At 35.0% G+C, this 20586-nt stretch overlaps 1 protein-coding gene and 1 long non-coding RNA gene across 4 annotated transcripts in view; both read right to left on the bottom strand.

The window, feature by feature from the left end:
• Positions 1-20586, bottom strand: part of LOC309653125 — a 701885-nt gene that overhangs the window by 524179 nt on the left and 157120 nt on the right. The gene's annotated exons all lie outside the window — the stretch shown is intronic.
• KLHL4 (kelch like family member 4) overlaps positions 1-20586 on the bottom strand; it is a 110454-nt gene that overhangs the window by 15482 nt on the left and 74386 nt on the right. For 2 of the 3 annotated variants that reach the window (XM_082447398.1, XM_082447399.1), the window contains exons 6-8: positions 20117-20303; positions 13329-13553; positions 11488-11650 (exon numbers count right to left, since the gene is read on the bottom strand). In XM_082447398.1, coding sequence (XP_082303524.1) covers positions 11488-11650; positions 13329-13553; positions 20117-20303 — 575 coding nt within the window. Of the gene's footprint in view, positions 1-9518; positions 9732-11487; positions 11651-13328; positions 13554-20116; positions 20304-20586 lie in introns of all 3 variants that reach the window. The other variant, XM_082447397.1, reaches the window with a different exon arrangement.

The raw sequence follows: 20586 nt of genomic DNA, 5'->3' as shown, positions 1-20586 counted from the left end.
TGCACATCAAAGGGTGTGATGATCAGAATGAAAAAGCAACCGATGGAATGAAAGAAAAAATTTGCAAATCACATATCCGACAAGGGGTTAATATAGAGAATATATGAAGAATTCCTATAATTCAACAGCAAAAAGAAAAACAACCTGATTAAAAGATGGGCAAAGGACTGGACTATACCTTTCTATAAAGAAGATATACAAATGGCCAATAGCACCTGTTAAGATGTTCAACATACCTAATCATTAGAGAAACTCAAATCACAACCACAAAAAGGTACCACTTCAAATCCATTGGGATAACCATGAAAAACAAAAGAAAACAATATTGGTGAAGATGTACAGAAATCGGAATCCTTCTGCTTTGTTGGTGGGAATAGAAAATGGTGCAGCTGCAATGGAAAATGGTATGGTGGTCCTGCAAACATTTAAAAATAGGGAGGACCTTCAAGATGGCAGAGGAGTAAGACGTAAAGATCACCTTCCTCTCCACAAATACATCAAAAATACACCTACATGTGGAACAACTCCTACAGAACACCTACTGAACACTGGCAGAAGGCCACAGACTTCACAAAAGGCAAGAAACTCCCCACATACATGGGTAGGGCAAAAGAAAAAAAGAAAAAAACAGAGACAAAAGAATAGGGACAGGACATGCACCTATGAGAGGGAGCAGGGAGGGAGGAAATGTTTCCACACACTAGGAAGCCCCTTCACTGGTGGAAATGGGGGGTGGGTGGGGTGGGGGAAGCATCGGAGCCACAGAAGAGAGCACAGCAAAAGGGGTGCAGAGGGCAAAGCAGAGAGATTCCCGCACAGAGGATCAATGCTGACCAGCACTCACCAGCCTGAGAGGCTTGTCTGCTCACCTGCTGGGCGGGTGGGGGTTGGGAGCTGAGACTCAGGATTCGGAGGTCAGATCCCAGGAAGACGACTGGGGTTTGCTGCGTGAACACAGCCTGAAGGGGGCTAGTGCGCCACAGCTAGCTGGGAAGGAGTCCGGGAAAAAGTCTGGAAATGCCTAAGATTCAGGAGACTATTTTTCTGGGGTGCACGAAGAGAGGAGATTCAGAAGACTGCCTAAACAAGTTTCAGAGACAGGCGTGAGCCACGGCTATCAGCGTGGACAGCAGAGACAGGCATGAAACTCTAAGGCTGCTGCTGCAGGCAACAAGAAGCCAGTGTGCAAGCATAGGTCACTATCCACACTTCCCCTCCCAGGAGCCTGTGCAGCCCACCACTGCCAAAATCCCGTGATCCAGGGACAACTTCCCTGGGAGAACACACGGCATGCCCCAGTCTGTTGCAATATCACGCTGGCCTCTGCCACTGCAGGCTCACACTGCATTCCATACCCCTCACTCCCCCTGCCTGAGTGAGTCAGAGTCCCCTAATCAGCTGCTCCCTTTAACTCGCTCCTGTCTGCATGAAAAACAGATGCCCGAGGGTGACTTACATGCAGAGGCGGGGCCAAATCCAAAGCTGAACACCAGCAGCTGTGCAAACAAAGAAGTGAAAGGGAAATTTCTCTGTGCAGCCTCAGGAGTAGCAGATTATATCTCCACAATCAAATTGATGTACCCTGCATCTGTGGAATACCTGAATAGACAATGAATCATCCCAAAATTGAGGCAGTGGACTTTGGGAGTAACTGTTGACTTTGGGTTTGCTGTATGCGACTGAATAGTTTCTGATTTCATGTTTACATTGGTATAGATTTTAGTGCTTGTAATCATTGGTGGATTTGTTGATTGCTTTGGTTGCTCTCATATTTTTTTATTAAACTGTTTTTACTATTTTTATTTTAATAATTTTTAAAATTTTTTATTTTAATAACTTTATTTTATTTTTTTCTTTCTTTCTTTTTTTTCTACATGTTCTTCTGAGCCGTGTGGCTGACAGGGTCTTGGTGCTCTGGCCAGGTGTCAGGCCTGAGAGTCTGAGGTGAGAGAGCCGAGTTCAGGACATTGGTCCACCAGAAACCTCTTGACTGCATGTAATATCAGATGGTGAAAGCTCTCCCAGAGATCTCCATCTCAACGCTAAGATCCAGCTCCAGTCAACGACCAACAAGCTCCAGTGCTAGACACACCATGCCAAACAACTAGCAAGACAGGAACACAACACAACCCATTTGCAGAAAGTCTGCCTAAAATCATACTAAGTTCACAGATACCACAAAACACACCACCAGATGCAGCCCTGCCCACCAGAAAGCCAAGATCCAGGCCCATCACCAGAACACAAGCACCAGTCCCTACCACCAGGAAGCCAACACAAGCCACAGAACCAACCTTACCCATAGGGGGCAGACACCAAAAACAATGGGAACTATGAACTTACAACCAGAAAAAAGGAGACCCCAAACACAGTAAGTTAAGCAAAATAGGAAGACAGAGAAATACGCAGCAGATGAATGGGCAAGGTAAAAACCCACCAGACCAAACAAATGAAGAAGAAATAGGCAGTCTACCTGAAAAAGAATTCAGAGTAATGATAGTAAAGATGATGCAAAATCTTGGAAACAGAATGGAGAAAACACAAGAAACATTTAACAAGGACCTAGAAGAACTAAAGAGCAAACAAACAATGATGAACCACACAATAAATGAAATTAAAAATTCTCTAGAAGGAGAATAACTGAGGCAGAAGAACGGATAAGTGACTGGAAGTTAAGAGAGTGAAAATAACTATCATAGAGCAGAATAAAGAAAAAGAATGAAAAGAATTGAGGACAGTCTCAGAGACTGCTGGGACAATATTAAACACACCAATATTCAAATTATAGGGGTCCCAGAAGAAGAAGAGACAAAGAAGGGGAATGAAAAAATATTTGAAGAGATTATAGTTGAAAACTTCCCTAATATGGGAAAGGAAATAGTCAATAAAGTCCAGGAAGGGTAGAGAGACCCAGGAAGGGTAGAGAGACCCATACAGGATAAATCCAAGGAGAAACACACCAAGACACATATTAATCAAACTATCAAAAATTAAATACAAAGAAAAAATATTAAAAGCAGCAAGGGAAAAGCAACAAATAACATACAAGGCAATCCCCATAAGGTTAACAGCTGAACATTCATCAGAATCACTGCAAGCCAGAAAGCAGAGGCAGGATATATTCAAAGTGATGAAAGGGAAAAACCTACAACCAAGATTTCTCTACCCAGCAAGGATCTCATTCAGATTCAACAGAAAGTTAAAACCTTTACAGAAAAGCAAAAGTTAAGAGAATTCAGCACCACCAAACCAGCTTTACAACAAATGCTAAAGGAACTTCTGTAAGTGGGAAACACAAAAGAAGGAAAAGACCTACAATAACAAACCCAAAACAATTAAGAAAATGGTAATAGGAACATACATATCGATAATTACCTTAAATATAAATGGATTAAATACTCACACTAAAAGACAGACTGGCTAAATAGATACAAAAACCAGACCTGTATATATGCTGTCTAAAAGGGACCCACTTCAGACCTAGGGACACATACAGACTGAAACTGAGGGGATGGAAAAAGTTATTCCATGCAAATGCAAAGCAAAAAAAGCTGGAGTAGCAATTCTTATATCAGACAAAATAGACTTTAAAATAAAGACTGCTACAAGAGACAAAGAAGGACACTACATAATGATCAAGGGATCAATCCAAGAAGAAGGTATAACAATTGTATATATTTATGCCCCAAACATAGGAACACCTCAATACATAAGGCCAAAGTTAATAGCCATAAAAGGGGAAATCAACAGTAACACAATTATAATACAGGATTTTAACACCCCACTTGCACCAATGGACAGATCATACAAAATGGAAATAAATAAGGAAACACTTTAAATGACACATTAAACAAGATGGACTTAATTGATATTTATAGGACATTCCATACAAAAACAACAGAATACACTTTGTTCTCAAGTGCTCATGAAACATTCCCCAGGATAGATCATATCTTGAGTCACAAATTAAGCCTTGGTAAATTTAAGAAAATTTAAATCGTATCAGGTATCTTTTCTGACCACAACGCTATGAGACTAGATATCAATTACAGGAAAAATACTGTAAAAAATGCAAACACATGGAGACTAAACAATACACTGCTAAATAACCAAGAGATCAGTGAAGAAATCAAAGAGGAAATCAAAAACTACCTAGAAACAAATGACAATGAAAACACGATGACCCCAAACCTATGGGACGCAGCAAAAGCAGTTCTAAGAGGGAAGTTTATTGCAATAAAATCCTACCTTAAGAAACAAAAAAACTCAAAAAAAACCCCTAACCTTACACCTAAAGCAATTAGAGAAAGAAGAACAAAGAAAATCCAAAGTTAGCAGAAGGAAAGAAATCATAATAATCAGAACAGAAATAAATGAAGAAGAAATGAAACAATAGCAAAGTTTAATAGACTAAAAGCTGATTCTTTGAGAAGATAAATAAAATTGATAAACCATTAGCCAGGATCATCAAGAAAAAAAGGGAGAAGACTCAAATCAACAGAATTAGAAATGAAAAAGGAGAAGTAACAAATGACACTGTAGACATACAAAGGATCAAGAGAGGTCACTACAAGCAACTATATGCCAATAAAATGGACAACTTGGAAGAAATGGACAAATTTTTGAAAAGCACAACTTTCTGAGACTGAACCAGGAAGAAATAGAAAATATAATCAGATCAATTACAAGCACTGAAATGGAAACTCTGATTAAAAATCTTCCAACAAACAAACACTCAGCACCAGATGGCTTCACAGACAAATTCTATCAAACATTTAGCGAACAGCTAACACCTATCTTTCTCAAGCTCTTCCAAAATATAGCAGTGGGAAGAACACTCCCAAACACATTCTACGAAACCACCATCATCCTGATACCAAAACCAGAAAAAGATTTCACAAAAAAAGGAATTTACAGGCCAATATCACTGATGAACATAGATGCAAAAATCCTCAACAAAATATTAGCAAACAGAATCCAACAGCACATTAAAAAGATCATACACCATGATTAAGTGGGGTTTATCCCAGGAATGCAAGGATTCTTCAATATATGCAAATCAATCAATGTGATACTCATATTAACAAACTGAAGGATAAAAATCATATGATCATCTCAATAGATGCAGAAAAAGTTTTCGACAAAATTCAACACCCGTTCATGATAAAAACCCTCGAGAAAGTAGGCATAGAGGGAACTTACCCCAACATAATAAAGGCTATATATGACAAACCCACAGCCAACATCATTCTCAGTGGTGAAAAACAGAAAACATTTCTACTAAGATCTGAAACAAGACAAGATTGCACACTCTCACGACTATTATTCAACATAGTTTTGGAAGTTTTAGCCACAGCAATCAGAGAAGAAAAAGAAATAAAAAGAATCCAAATGTGAAAAGAAGAAGTAAAACTGTCACTGTTTGCAGATGACATGACACTATACATAGATAATCCTAAACATGTTACCACAAAACTAATAGAGCTCATCAATGAATTTGGTAAAGTAGCAGGATACAAAGTTTATGCACAGAAATCTCTTGCAATCCTATACACTAATGATGAAAAATCTGAAAGAGAATTTAAGGAAACACTCCCATTTACCAGTGTAACAAAAAGAATAAAATACCTAGGAATAAACCTACCTAAGGAGACAAAAGACCTGTATGCAGAAAACTATAAGACATTGCTGAAAGAAATTAAAGATGATACAAACAGATAGAGAGATATACCTTGTTCTTGGATTGGAAGAATCAACACTGTGAAAATGATTTTACTACCCAAAGCAATCTACAGATTCAATGCAATCCCTATCAAGCTACCAATGGCATTTTTCACAGAACTAGAACAAAAATTTCAAAATCTGTATGGAAACACAAGAGATCCCGAATAGCCAAAGCAATCTTGAGAAAGAAAAATGGAGCTGGAGGAATCAGGCTCCCTGACTTCAGACTACACTACAAATTTACAGTAATCAAGACAGTATGGTACTGGCACAAAAACAGAAATATAGGTCAATAGAACAGGATAGAAAGCCCAGAGATAAATCTACACACATATGGACACCATATCTTTGGTAAAGGAGGCAAGATTATACAATGGAGAAAAGACAGCCTCTTCAATAAGTTTTGCTGGGAAAATTGGACAGCTACACGTAAAAGAATGAAATTAGAACACTCCCTAACACCATACACAAAAATAAACCCAAAATGGATCAAAGACCTAAATATTTATAGGCTAGACACTATAAAACTCTTAGAGGAAAACATAGACCGAACACTCTATGACACAAATCACAGCAAGATCCTTTTTGCCCCACCTCCTAGAGAAATGGAAATAAAAAGAAAAAGAAGCAAATGGGACCTAATGAAACTTAAAAGCTTTTGCACAGCAAAGGAAACCATAAACTAGATGAAAAGACAACCCTCTGAATGGGAGAAAATATTTGGAAATGAAGCAACTGACAAAAGATTAATTTCGAAAATATACAAGAAGCTCATGCAACTCAATGTCAAAAAAACAAACAACCCAATCCAAAAATGGGCAGAAGACCTAAATAGACATTTCTCCAAAGAAGTTATACAGATTGCCGACAAACACATGAAAGGATACTCAACATCACTGATAATTAGAGAAATGCAAATCAAAACTATAATGAGTTACCACCTCACACAAGTCAGAATGGCCATCATCAAAAAATCTACAAGCAATAAATGCTGGAGAGGGTGTGGAGAAAAGGGTACCCTCTTCACTGTTGGTGGGAATGTAAATTGATAAAGCCACTATGGAGAACAATATGGAGGTTCCTTATAAAACTAAAAATAGAACTACCATATAAGCAAGCAATCCCACTACTGGGCATATACCCTAAGAAATCCATAATTAAAAGGGTCATGTATCACACTGTTAATTGCAGCACTATTTACAATAGCCAGTACATGGAAGCAACCTAAGTGTCCATTGACAGATGAATAGATAAAGAAGATGTGGTACATATATACAATGGAATATTACTCAGCCATAAAATGAAATGAAATTGAGTTATTTGTAGTGAGGTGGATGGACCTAGAGTCTGTCATACAGAGTGAAGTAAGTCAGAAAGAGAAAAACAAATACCGTATGCTAACACATATATATGGAAACTAAAAAAAAAAAAAAAAAGGTTCTGAAGAACCTAAGGGCAGGACAGGAATAAAGATGCAGATGTAGAGAATGGACTTGAGGACACGGGGAGGGGAAGGTAAGCTGGGACACAGTGAGAGTGGCATGGACATATATACACTACCAAATGTAAAATAGATAGCTAGTGGGAAGAAGCTGCATAGCACAGGGAGATGAGCTTGGTGCTTTGTGACCCCCTAGAGGGATTGGCTAGGGAGCGTGGGAGGGAGATGCAAGAGGGAAGGGATATGGGGATATATGTATACGTATAGCTGATTGACTTTGTTATACAGCAGAAACTAACACACCGTTGTAAGTGGTTATACTCCAATGAAGATGTTAAAAAAAAACATTAAAAAATAGAATTGCCATATGATAAAGCAACTCTACTTCTGTGTATATACCCAAAAGAATTGAAAGCAAAGGCTTAAACAGATATTTGTACACCTATATCCTAGCAGCATTATTCACAGTAGCCAAAAGGTGAAGCAACACAATTGTGCATTGACAAATGAATGGATAAAGAAAATGATGTGGTATGTGCATATAATATAATATTTTTTCAGATTTAAAAGGAAAGGAAATTTGGATAAATGCTATAACATGGATGAGCCTTGAATAATTATTGCTAGGCTAAGTAAAATAAGCCAGACACAAAAGGATTATTTATTATTCCACTTTTATGAGGTACCTAGAATTATGAAATTCATAGAAAGGGAAAGTAAAATGGTGGCTGCCAGTGACTGTGGTGTGGGAAGAATGGGCATTTATGTTTTTAATAAGGATGGAGTTTCTGCTTGAGGAAATGAAAAATAGTTCTGGAGATGGATGATGGTAATGTTTTCACAACAATGAAAATGTATTTCATGCCACTGAATTGTGCAGTTAAAAATGGTTAAAAGTGTAAGTTTTATGTGATGTATATTTTGCCACACTAAAAATATTTGGCATAATGAAGAGGTGATCAAATACTACTTTGCTAACTTTGGGGAAAACTGATATGGATAATCTCAGTGTGACATATATTTGACTATAATATATTATATATTGAGAGAGTAATTGAACTCTTTTATGTTTTGCATAATGTTAAAATAAAATTTGTTTGCATCTCTTAAGATCCAATCTCAGGAAAAACATTCCAGATATACACTGAGTAGCAGGGAGCTGGTCACTTAGGATTAAACTTTAAAAAAACAGAAAAAAAAAGTCTATCATAGATCAATTTTTCCCTATAAGAAACGAAGTATTAGCATCATCAATTATGCTTTTCAGAAGAAAAATAATATTCGTATTCTTTCCTTTAGTCTTTTTTCCCTACATTATATCCTACATATCACTGTTAAATCAATTTCCCCCAAATTATTTTCTTTGTGATATTCCATTTCTCCAAATTTAATTATCCTTTTGCCTAGAAGATGAAATCCAAAAGTTTCCACCTTGACATTTCAGGCTATCAAAAAATCTGGTGCTTAATTGTGTTTTTGAATTGCTCTTCCAAATTGTTTCAACCTAAAGTCTCTGCTCATATCTATGAAGTTTTCTCCTTTATATTCGGGGTTTTGGCTGTGCTTTTTCCTAGACCTGAAATTCCCTCCATTCTTTTTTATGCCTACAAAGTACAAATTCTAACTAGTTCATGAATTTCCCTTGAGGACTCCATTTGTATTGATCTCTGTCTTCTGAATTCTGATAACCTTACTGACTGTAAATTTGTCACTTGGATGTGGTTAATATTATCAACTGTTATGTTTGTGCATATAGATATATATTTTTCTATCTTGAAAGGGAACATGAATGGTAAAACAACAAAGTAATATGACTGACATTTTAAAAAACATAGTGCACTTTGTCCGGATGAATGTCTCCCATTCAAAGAAGTTACCTTTGGGAAATTAAATACTTAATGAAATAGAGTCATTGTTCAGAACATTATTAACACCTCTCTTTGGGAATTCTTTCAGTTTATTTTGTAGTGATAAGCCTTCATCCTTTGAGGATTGATTTTGTTTTCAAAACAGTAAAGTTATTTTGATTTGAGCTGGTGAATAGTTGAATGATATAGCTTGTAATAAAATTTATTTATTCTTACATTTCTTTTGTCTCATTTTATAGGGTGACTATCAAATGATAAAACAACATATTCTTTTTATACATTTCTTATGATGAATCTGGAACACATAAGGAGGATTTCTTCACAACATTTCGAGCCTAGGAGTAAGTGTACAACTTTACAAAGGATTATACCTCTGTAAGAATTAATACTTATTTGGAAGACTACTTTCTGGTAGCTTAAAAATCCTTCTTATTTCTGAAAAAAAAATAACCAAATAAATACATGAATAAAAAGGAATATTTTACCGTTCCACACAGTCAGAAAGTCTGGAGCAATGGTTAGAAGCAGGGGCATCATGACCCCCAACAACATATAAGAATCCATTGTATGTTGCAACTCCCACACCTCCACGTCTTTTGGACATTGGAGCACACAGACTCCATTTGTTAGTATGTGGGTCAAAGTATTCCATAGATTTGAGGCAGGAACTTCCATCACGTCCACCAATAGCATATAGCCTAGAAAAAAGACAGAAGTGTGTGTGTGTGTGTGTGTGTGTAAATTTGTGCATAGAATGAAAGTGACAGAACCTTGTGCAAAGCATTGAACTGTGTATTCTACTCCCTTAGTATTTTACAGTGAATGGCCTGAATTTGTGAATGGATAGTTACCTAAAGGCGTTTGTTAAGGTCTACCTTACCCTAAACCTCTCTGTTTCATCATTTTTGTGAAAGTTACTTTGACATAATATAATAGATTAAAGGATCCCATTGGAAATGAAGTACAGAGGAAGAAGGGAGATATCAGAATTGTTGGTAGTATTTGTCAGTTAAACCTCAATAAAGCTAAACATTTTTAAAGAAAGGTAAGATGTTTCCAAAACCCAACTATGGCAACCTTACAATTTTAGCTAGGTTTAATTGCCTAGCATTAGAATCCCTGTTGTTTTCTATGAACTATTTTATTTAGTGTAAAAAAAATTGTAACTAAGAAGATATTAATTTAATAAGTAACTAAGGGAATAGAAAAAAACCTAGAAACCAGATTTTTTTCCTAGAAAGATATATTGGCTATGACATTTCTCTCATAAATTTTAAATGCCAATTCTTTTGATGAGCAGTATTTTTAATCTAATTTAAATTTAATCCTGCATCAATAAAGAAGATAAACATTTATTAAACTATATGTCTATAATTGCCCTTCATGCTCAATTGTGAACAATAGCAAGTCAGAAAGATAAAATTAAATTAGTCAGATTCTATGATTTCAGCTTCTTCTGTAATAGGTAGGAGATTGTTACTGAGTCACCTGATATCATTCAGGTTAGACAAGAGATAATCAGATTTATGAGAATTTTAAGCTCTAAGACACTGTAAGTCTGGGTCTCCTCTTAACTATAGACATTTCTTACTCCTTGCACAAGGTGCTAAAATTGAAATTGAATTTTAATTGAAATTGTATTGAAATTTCTACTGAACCCAATTATGTGGTGAGATATTGGCTTTATGCATATGCATGGTCAGTACAGACACACAAGGCTGTCTCCTGCCACTGACCCATCCTGGTGTCTGAATTTTTCATCATTCAAGTCTCTCCTATATGCTGGTCATTATCTCCAAAGGTTCCTTGTCAGAAAGCACATAATTACCTGCAAGAAGAACAATTCAAGCTCGTAGAAACCTCTAACATCTTTGGGTTTCAATATATTAGCTTCTCTTATAGGCAAGCGATCAGGAAGAGGGAAAGATTCAGAAAGATGGTACTAGTTGTAATTCTAAAACACTCAGGAGGGTGAGTAGTAAAGAACAAAAAGACTTGGCCTTTTACAAAGACTTACCAAAGTTTTGATAAGTCAAGAATAAGTTATAATGTAAAAAATGGTAGCTTCTTGAGGGTAAGATTGGAACTGGTTTGCTTCTCAAATTTAATGTACACACAAGTCACTTGAGGATCTTGTTAAAATGTCTATTCTGATTCAGGGGGTCTAGGCTGGGGCTAAGATTCAGCATTTCTAAATAGATCTCAGGTAATGCTGATGCTACTGGTCTCAGGACCACACTGGAGTAGCAAAGGACTACAGGATATTTAATTAAATGTTCATTTTAGATAAGTATTTTCCATCATAATGAAGGGAGAGTTCCAACAAAGGCCTTTTACTATCGATAACTAGGATGTCCTGGTCACTGGGAATGCTTATTGATTGGTGGATCACATCACTGAAGTGCTGTACCACATGAAATGGGAGCAAAAGCATGCATGCTTGGGTTTACTCACTTGTTGTTTAATGCGACAACACCAACGGTGCTTCTAGGAGTTGACATACTGGCCACATAATTCCACTGACGTCCCTCAGGGTCCCATCTTTCTACAGTGTTTAGATAACTCCATCCATCATGACCACCAACAGCATACATTGGTCCTTCAAGTGTGGCTACGCCTAAAGGGTAAAAGTAGCATGAGGGCTCACCTAGGTAGGCCACACACAATGGATGTTGTTTCATTTTGCGAGGAACTGACTGCTTAAAAATGTGTTTTTATCTCTTAAATGGTTTTGTAAATAATCATTTAATGAATAATTTACTGATCTTGATTTAAAAGTGAATATGGTCTTTTAACCCTAGGAAATTTTCAGGCATAGTTAGGGTATCATGATTGTAATGCTGAAGTCAAAGGAAGTAGTGGGACACACCTTTTCTCAGAATTAATAGAAAAGTGAAGATGATTTTTTTTTCTGGCATAATTTCAATGTTATTTTTCGAATGTAAGTGATAGATGAGATATGATATTGAATCTTAGATAAATCTTAGAATTGTAGGCTAACTGTGATAGGTCTTTCTACTTCCTGATTTTTATTATAGGGATAAAAAAAGATTCCCATGAGATAACTAAGTAGACAGGGATTTTTGAGGTTTAGTTAGAAATTTGTTCTAGTAGATACTATAAATAGCCCCTTTCTGCTTCTCATCTGCTCTGGGAATTCACGTAACTGGTTCCTCCCCACCTCACCTTCTTCACCCTCTCAATCCGCCTCTCAGAGGTATACCCTCATCACTTCTCCTGTCTCTTTAGTAATATCAATTAGAATTTAACAATTTGCTCTGATTTCTCTGTAAGATATGTTTTCTAAAAATCACACTGACAGAACTGAGCTGAATAATTATAGTCTATCATTTGATATAGATAATTTATCAGATATTTTGGGGCAAACGATACCAGTCCTGGATATGGCATGCTTTATCTGTGTAAAAGTCAGTTCTTAAAGAACAATGCAATTATTCGGCTTTTTTTTTTTTTTAAGAAACTCTATGTTATTGAATCGTATGGAGTCTAGCATGAAGAAAGATATACCTTGACAAATACACAGGAGAATCAAAGTTCCCCACTGTTTCAGAAGTCTCCATTCCTTCTTAAACTTTTTTGGAACCTCTGGATTAAGTATAATTTAGAGCTACTCTCAACCAAAGTGTTTTTTCTAAATATTTCTGCCTTCAAACTGTATCCTAAGGCTTTTGCCTAAATATAGATTTGCTTCTTATATGAAGGGACACTAGAAACTAGTCCCTTGAAACAATGAAACAAAGAAACAATGTCTCTCCATTATCAAGTGTTCTTTTCTCTAAATTGAGTTTACAAAAAAACTCGCTGTTGTAGTTTCGTGCTCTTCAACAATATATTCCTTCTAAAAGATTTTATCCTTCCTGAAGTGGGACCCCTTTAAAATACCGGTAGAATGGAGATAGGATTACAACAAGTATGACATCTGAAACAAGAAAAAACTTTCACAGTCTTTTATCATTTGCTTAAGCTTTTCAGCATTTTGGAAACATTTTCACTAAGCGTTTGGCTACATCTCAGTGATGTGCAGCTTAATTTAATTGTAATTTTATTTTTTTTTCAGATGGATGACCTTTATTATTTATTTTTAATTGGGGTATAGTTGTTTCACAACGTTGTGTTAGTTTCTACTCTACAGCGGAGTTCCCTGTGCTATACAGCAGGTTCTCATTAGTTATCTATTTTATACATATTAGTTAGTGTATTCCAGCTTAATTTAATTTTTAAAAAGCTCTACTAACTGTACATTCTTTAGAAAGTATGTAACGTTAAGCTCTTACCTAAGCCATGCCTATGTGTTGACATGGGAGGCATCACCGTCCAGATTTTGCCAACTGGATTAAAACATTCCACAGTATTCAAAGTTTTTAAACCATCTCTTCCTCCCACGACGTAGAGCTTATTATCAATAACAGCAACTCCAAACTGAAGCCTACGGCCACTCATGGTGCCAATATGTAGCCAGCTGTTGGTCCTGAGGTCATATTTTTCGATTGTAGTGGTACCTGTTAAAGAAATATTGAACAATGGTAAAAACTGCTTGTATAAAAATTTTAATTGGCATCATTCATATTATATTTATGTATCTATCATTTATAGCATAGAATCAGTGATTGCAACTCAAATTAAAATAAGTAGCCCAGATGATTCTCCAACCTGGGAGGCAAGATAAGGATAATATTTCGCCACTTCTGAATCCAAATAGAGGAGTCAGCATAAAATAGTTTATTTAATATATATAGTTTATATGCTTATAATGGCTTCTTTGGCTATAATAAGCTGTTGGTAGTATTAACACAGGGGTCAAACACCATATTTTACAACCAAAAATTACTTCGGAATCTAGTACTGACTGTCTACATATCCATTATGGTTTTAATTATCTATGACCATTCAATATATTAATTTATGCCCTTTTATTTTATTCAGTTTGGTGTGTGTGTGGGTTGACTTAAAATACAAACGACTAAAAGAACAGAAATGAAAATTCCTTTTAAATGGAACTTCAGTGTTGATTCACATAATGTTCCATGATGGTAACACAAAGGATTATAATTAATAATATAATTATTTATATTTATATTATTTATGTATTATAATTAATAATGAAATTCTGATGTATTACCTTCTTTATGTGTTAATGAAAGTTCAATTTTCTTCTCAATTACTGAAATACCAAATTTACTACCATAGTATACTGTCACTACTGCCATAGTAAATTGTCACTACTTCATAATAAATTATTACCCCTGTAGGCAATGCTTTTTACCAGTCATCAACAATAGCTGTTGTTATTTTTTAATAAAATTTGATTCTGCACAACAGGAAAGTTTCTAATAACCAAAGTGAGAAATGAAAGAATTAGACGATTCACATGCATAGCACACCTAAGAGAGCTTGTGACAGATTTAGGGAATTTCAACCCAATTTCACAATGCCAACCATAGGAATAAGCAAAAACACTTTTCGGTTGTCTACTGGGAGATTTGTGGAGAAAATATAATCCATTAGTTAAGATGAAAGCATAGTTAATATCTGAAGCCTTTTCACTGGCGAATTATAAGGCTACAGTATAGGGATTTAGGCAGAGTGTATATTATGTCTATGGCTGCTTCTGAAAGTTTTTCTTTTTATATTGGACTAATGGAAACAGTGTATATATCTTTTTAGGTCTTTTCTGGTGAATAGTGCACTATAAATATTTTTGTCTCAAGAGTTTGGATTTTCACAATAAAAACATGCGAATATGCAGGCACTCATTTACTCTTTCTCTTTAATCCCTGCATCTTTCATTGACAATGTGGATTTGGCTGAATGCTGATTTACAGATAGCAATCGCTCTATTGACTATATTTATTGCTGAGAGGTCAAATAACACCAACTAGTTTTTATATAATAAATGTCTCTGGATGATACTGTTACAACTGGAATACCTACAAACAAACTCACATCTACTTTCACTCGTCAAGCAGTCAATTTTCTCTGTCTGTTTTCATACCTTTCCACTTCTTCATTCCAATCTTCCCACATCTGTCTTCCTATCCACTCTTTTCTTTTTTTTTTTTAAACATCTTTATTGAAGTATAATTGCCTTACAATGGTGTGTTAGCTTCTGCTTTATAACAAAGTGAATCAGTTATACATATACAATATGTTCCCATTTCTCTTCCCTCTTGCATCTCCCTCCCTCCCACCCTCCCCATCCCACCCCTCTAGGTGGTCACAAAGCACGGAGCTGATCTCCCTGTGCTATGCGGCTGCTTCCCACTAGTTATCTATTTTACATTTGGTAGTGTATATATGTCCATGACACTCTCTTACCCTGTCACATCTCACCCCACCCCCTCCCCATATCCTCAAGTCCATTCTCTAGTAGGTCTGTGTCTTTATTCCCGTCTTGCCACTAGGTTCTTCATGGCCTTTTTTTTTTTTTTCCCTTAGATTCCGTATATATGTGTTAGCATACTGTATTTGTTTTTCTCTTTCTGACTTACTTCACTCTGTATGACAGACTCTAACTCCATCCACCTCATTACAAATTATCCACTCTTTTCTATTTTAACTTTTCATTTTGAACTCTTTTCATTAGTGGAATTTACCAAAAAGCCAATTTAGATTAGGAAATGAAGGCTAGGGTGCACTAATTATTGAGATTATGGAGTTATTAATGGTGAAGTAATTAGGAAATTGTAGAAGGCTACATAAATCAGCTGTATGTTGAAGATTTACATTGAAATGATGAAGTCTGCTTCATGCCAAGTTAATTTTTTCCAGACATTAGATAAAATATAAAAGACAAATTGACCCCATATCTACTATTTGCATCTATGAACATATATGACTTGTAGTTCTGTATCTTGAATTCTGAAAATTTCTTTATCCCATTTGCCTACTTCCACAATTGGTCCAACTAATCAAAATGTAAATCCTCTAGCTAGCTTATTATGGCAGCTCTATATTTGATGGGAAAACCTAGATTTTTTTTTTTTACTAATCTCTCTCTTTAGGACTCACTTCATAATTTTTCTGTGTATATTGGCCTTCTGCACTTAAACGTTGCAAATATTGTTTCTTATTTCATTTCAAAGCTCCTATTCAACCCTCACTTATGATCTATTCAAGAGGGAACAAAACCAGCGAAACTTTGTAGTATTATTTGGAACATGATAGTTCCTGCAGTTGTGAATATATCTGATGTAGTGATTTCCTCCATCTATTTTTAAAATGAAATAAAAATCACTATATTAGCTTTTAATTTGTACCCTGCCATATTGTCTCTCAGAATTCATTGTTTTTAATAAATGAAAGGTTACTGAATACCTTGTATTCACAAAAGCCCACAGTTTACCATTTGGCCATTTAAAATTTTTGACTCTGTGATCATACTTACAACTTTTTGATGACTCTTTTAATATAATGGTAGGAGTTATAGTTAACTCCAGCCACTTGTCTGATATCTATATTTAGCAACTAATTCCAAGTTAACTGTATGAGTCAGAAAGGTAATTAAAGACTGAGGAAGTACTGTATTTCCTAAACATCAAAAGGTGAAAGTTCAAAAAGTATCTTAAAAAAGATAAATGAAACAACACACTGTAAGAAAAGGCATGCATATAGAAATTTTTTTAAGAATGTAAATTGATATGTTTTTAAATGTAATACTGATTTATATAGATAAATGCTAACACTTTAATGTTTTTGCTTTACTTAGTTTTTCTTTCTTTCTTTTCTTTTCTTTCTTTCTTTTTTTGCTCTTAAGTGTTCACCCTGATTTTTAAATAGATTCTAAAACCTTCAAAGAGAGGGGTCAGTTTTGTTGTTGTTGTTCTTTCATCTAAAATAGTGGCAGTATAGCAAAAAGGAACACAAAATTTGAGTAATAATTCCCTTTCCCTTAGTTATAGATGTTTGCCCTTGGCTTGACTATCTAACCTTAAGGACCTTAGTTTCCTCATCTGCAAAATTGGGGTAATAAAATCTATCTTGTAGCATTATTGTGAGGATTAGAAATGATGCTTTCAAAATGCCAACCAAGGATCAGGTACTCAAAAATAATAGTTTTTACTATTATTGTAGTTGTCTGCAACTTCCCTTAGAGATTTTTATATTTCCATACACTAGGTATTCCAAGAGTCTCAAAATGATGGTTTTACTTCCTTCCATATAAAACTGTGGTAGTAGAGTCAAGGGATCATAGGCTCACATTTCACTCATTTCTGTAAGCTAATAAGGAGTTGTAGATACTTATTACCATCTTGTGTAACACATTCATTTGTGTAATGTTAACTTAAAAAAACAGGAACCTGAAAAAATAACAAAAATAGTAGCAAACAGAAAAACCAAACAAATAAACATAAAGTTTTCCATTTCTCACTCTGCAGGTTAGGCTTTTTTTTTTTTTTTTTAATCAGAAACTAAGCATAGCTGTGCTTGCATTTTGTACTTAGTACCCTTTTGATATAAATATCAAATAAGACACATTTTAAATTCTGTTAATGTTCATTCTATTCAACAAAATGCAATAAAATATCATTACTAGACTTGAAATTAATTATAAGATTTCATTGTATTTGTTATTTTCTGAAGAACACTAGTTCTGTGAAGTTTCTCTACTACTTTGGAAATAACTGCATTTGCAAGCTCTTGTTTTATAGGTTTATTATTAATTGACATGTCTCCTATATGGTCTTCCAATTTCCAGTTACACATACCAAAAGAAAGAATTGGTTTCCAGAAGCACAGAACTTTGACTTTTGCAACATTTTCTACAAGGTGTCAAAACATTTCTATGTATGACTTGGCAAATTTTAAGTGGTTGATCTTATTTCCTACACAGCCAATTCTTAATTACAAAGTCCTTGTCTCATTGTTTTGGCAACATGGGTCTATAGACTGAGAAATCAAGTGTAAAAAGACAGAACTATAGTAAAACAAGTTCTAAGAAGTATTCAAGGTAGACATGATGGCTTCAGAAATTTTTCCCTATTCCTATTTGTTGAAATTCTTTTGTAAAATCATTATTTTATTCCAGGATGGAATTGCTGATCTTGTTATCAACACTTCAAGTTTATTTGTAACTGGTCTTTGAGCATCTATCTGGAAATTGACAGCAAGAAGTTAGAGACCACTCTCCTATTTCTGTCAAAAAACAAATTTGGAGGACCCCATCTCTTCCATTTACAATAAATCTTTAAGTTTTCCCTGAAAAGATCTTACATTGCAAAGCAAATACTCAAATTTAAAAATTGTTGCCATAAGAACCACAAAAGACCCCAAATTGCCAACACAACCTTGAGAAAAAAGAACAAAGCTGAAGGTATCACCCTCCCAGACTTCAGACTATACTACAAAGCTAAAGTCATCAAAACAGCATTGTACTTGCACCAAAGCAGACACGTAGATCAATGGTACAGAATAGAAAGCCCAGAAATAAGCCCACACACCTATGGGTAATTAATCTATGACAAAGGAGGCAAGAATATACAATGGAGAAAAGACACTCTTCAACAAGTGGTTCTGGGAAAACTGGAAAATGAGATTAGAATATTCCCTCACACCATATACAAAAATAAAATCAAAATGGTTTAAGTACCTAACTGTAAAACCTGAAACCATAAAACTCCTAGAAAAAAACAGGCAGAACACTATTTAACATAAATCATAGCAATATTTTTTTGGTTCTGTCTCCTAAGGCAAAAGAAATAAAAGCAAAAATAAACAAGTGGGTCCTAATTAAACTTAAAAGCTTTTGCACAGCAAAGGAAACCACCAACAAAATGAAAAGACAACCTATGGAATGGGAGAAAATATTTGCAAATGATGTGGCCTACAAGAGGTTAATATCTAAAATATATAAATAGCCCATACAACTCAATATCAAAAAAAAAAATCAAAAAATGGCATAAGAATAGACATTTATCCAAAGAAGACATACAGATGGCTAACTGGCACATGAAAAGATGCTTAGCATTGCTAATTATTAGAGAAAGGCAATCAAAACCACAATGAAATATCACCTTACACATGCCAGATGACTATCATCAAAAAGTCTCCAAATAACAAATGTTGGAGAGGATGTGGATAAAAGGGAACCCTTGTACACTGTTGTTGGGAATGTAAAGTGGTATAACCACTACAGAAAACAGTATGAAGTTTCCTCAAAAAACTAAAAATAGAACTACCATATGATCCAGAAATTACACTCCTGGGCATATATCCAGAAAAAACGAAAACACTAATTCAAAAAGATATATGCACTCCAATGTTCACAGCAGAATAATATACAATAGCCAAGACATAGAAGCAACCTGAGTGTCATCAACAGATAAATGGATAAAAAAGATGTGGTATATATACAATGGAATAGGATTCAGCCACAAAAAGAGTGAAATTCTGCCATTTGTAGTAACATTGAAGGACCTAGACAATATTATGCTTAGTGAAATGTCAGAGTGACAAATACTGTATGATATCACTTATATGTGAAATCTAAAATAATACAAATGAATGTATATCCAAAACAGAAATAGACGCACAAATATAGAAAACGAACTAGTGGTTACCAAAGGTTAGAGAGAAGGAGGGAGGGACAAATTAAGGGTATGGGATTAACAGATACAAACTACTATGTATAAAATAGATAAACAGCGAAGATATACTGTGTAGTACAGGATATTATAACCATTTTCTTGTAATAACCTATAATGGAGTATCATCTGCAAAAATACTGAATCACTATGCAGTTCACCTGAAACTAATATAATACTGTAAGTCTATACTTCAATAAAAATAAATTAAATGTATCCTGAGAGCAATAAATAAATAAATATTGCCGTCATAGGAGAAAAGTACCTATTAAGAGTTGAGGAAACACTAATGAAAGGGTTATATACCACAAGGTAAGAATAAAAAAGGAGGTCACAATATTTATATTACCTTATTTATAAGAAATAGCTTTAGATGCACACATTTATATATAGCTTTAATACCGCCCTCATAGTTTGGAGGGTGTTGAGAATACATCTTTTTTGAATGATACTTTCTAAAGTAATTAATTTGTTCCTGTTACCTTTCATGGCATCCATGCCTCCCACAGCATAAAGTGCTCCCACAGTTGATTTTCTAGGCTTCGTCCGAGGGCTTTGCATCATGGGTCTTCTCTCAGGTAAGAGATGATACTTCATAGCTTCCATCAGGAGCTTCTGACACTCAAGATCACCAGTAAACATGGAACTGTTTTCAAGATCTGCCAGTAACTGAAAAGTAATGATGCATGTATATGAAGTAAAGAGCAAACATTAGAAATAGCATTTTCATTTATATAACTTTGGAGAAAACTCAAGCTAATTCTAATGTATGTGTTATTATTTAATATTTTAAGTTACTTAGTAACATATTTTATGATTAAAAGCCTCATGGTAGTAGCGAATTTATTAATGCACATTTATTTGACATACTTTTCCTCTTTTGAATATGTACGTGTAATCTCCAGGAGTGAAAGTGAAAAAGCACTCATAAAATGTGTTACTGAAAGCAAAG

The sequence above is a fragment of the Balaenoptera physalus genome, assembly GCF_965194825.1.
Source record: "Balaenoptera physalus genome assembly, chromosome: X".
Lineage (NCBI taxonomy): Eukaryota > Metazoa > Chordata > Mammalia > Artiodactyla > Balaenopteridae > Balaenoptera > Balaenoptera physalus.
This window is presented reverse-complemented; position numbering and strand designations above follow the sequence as displayed.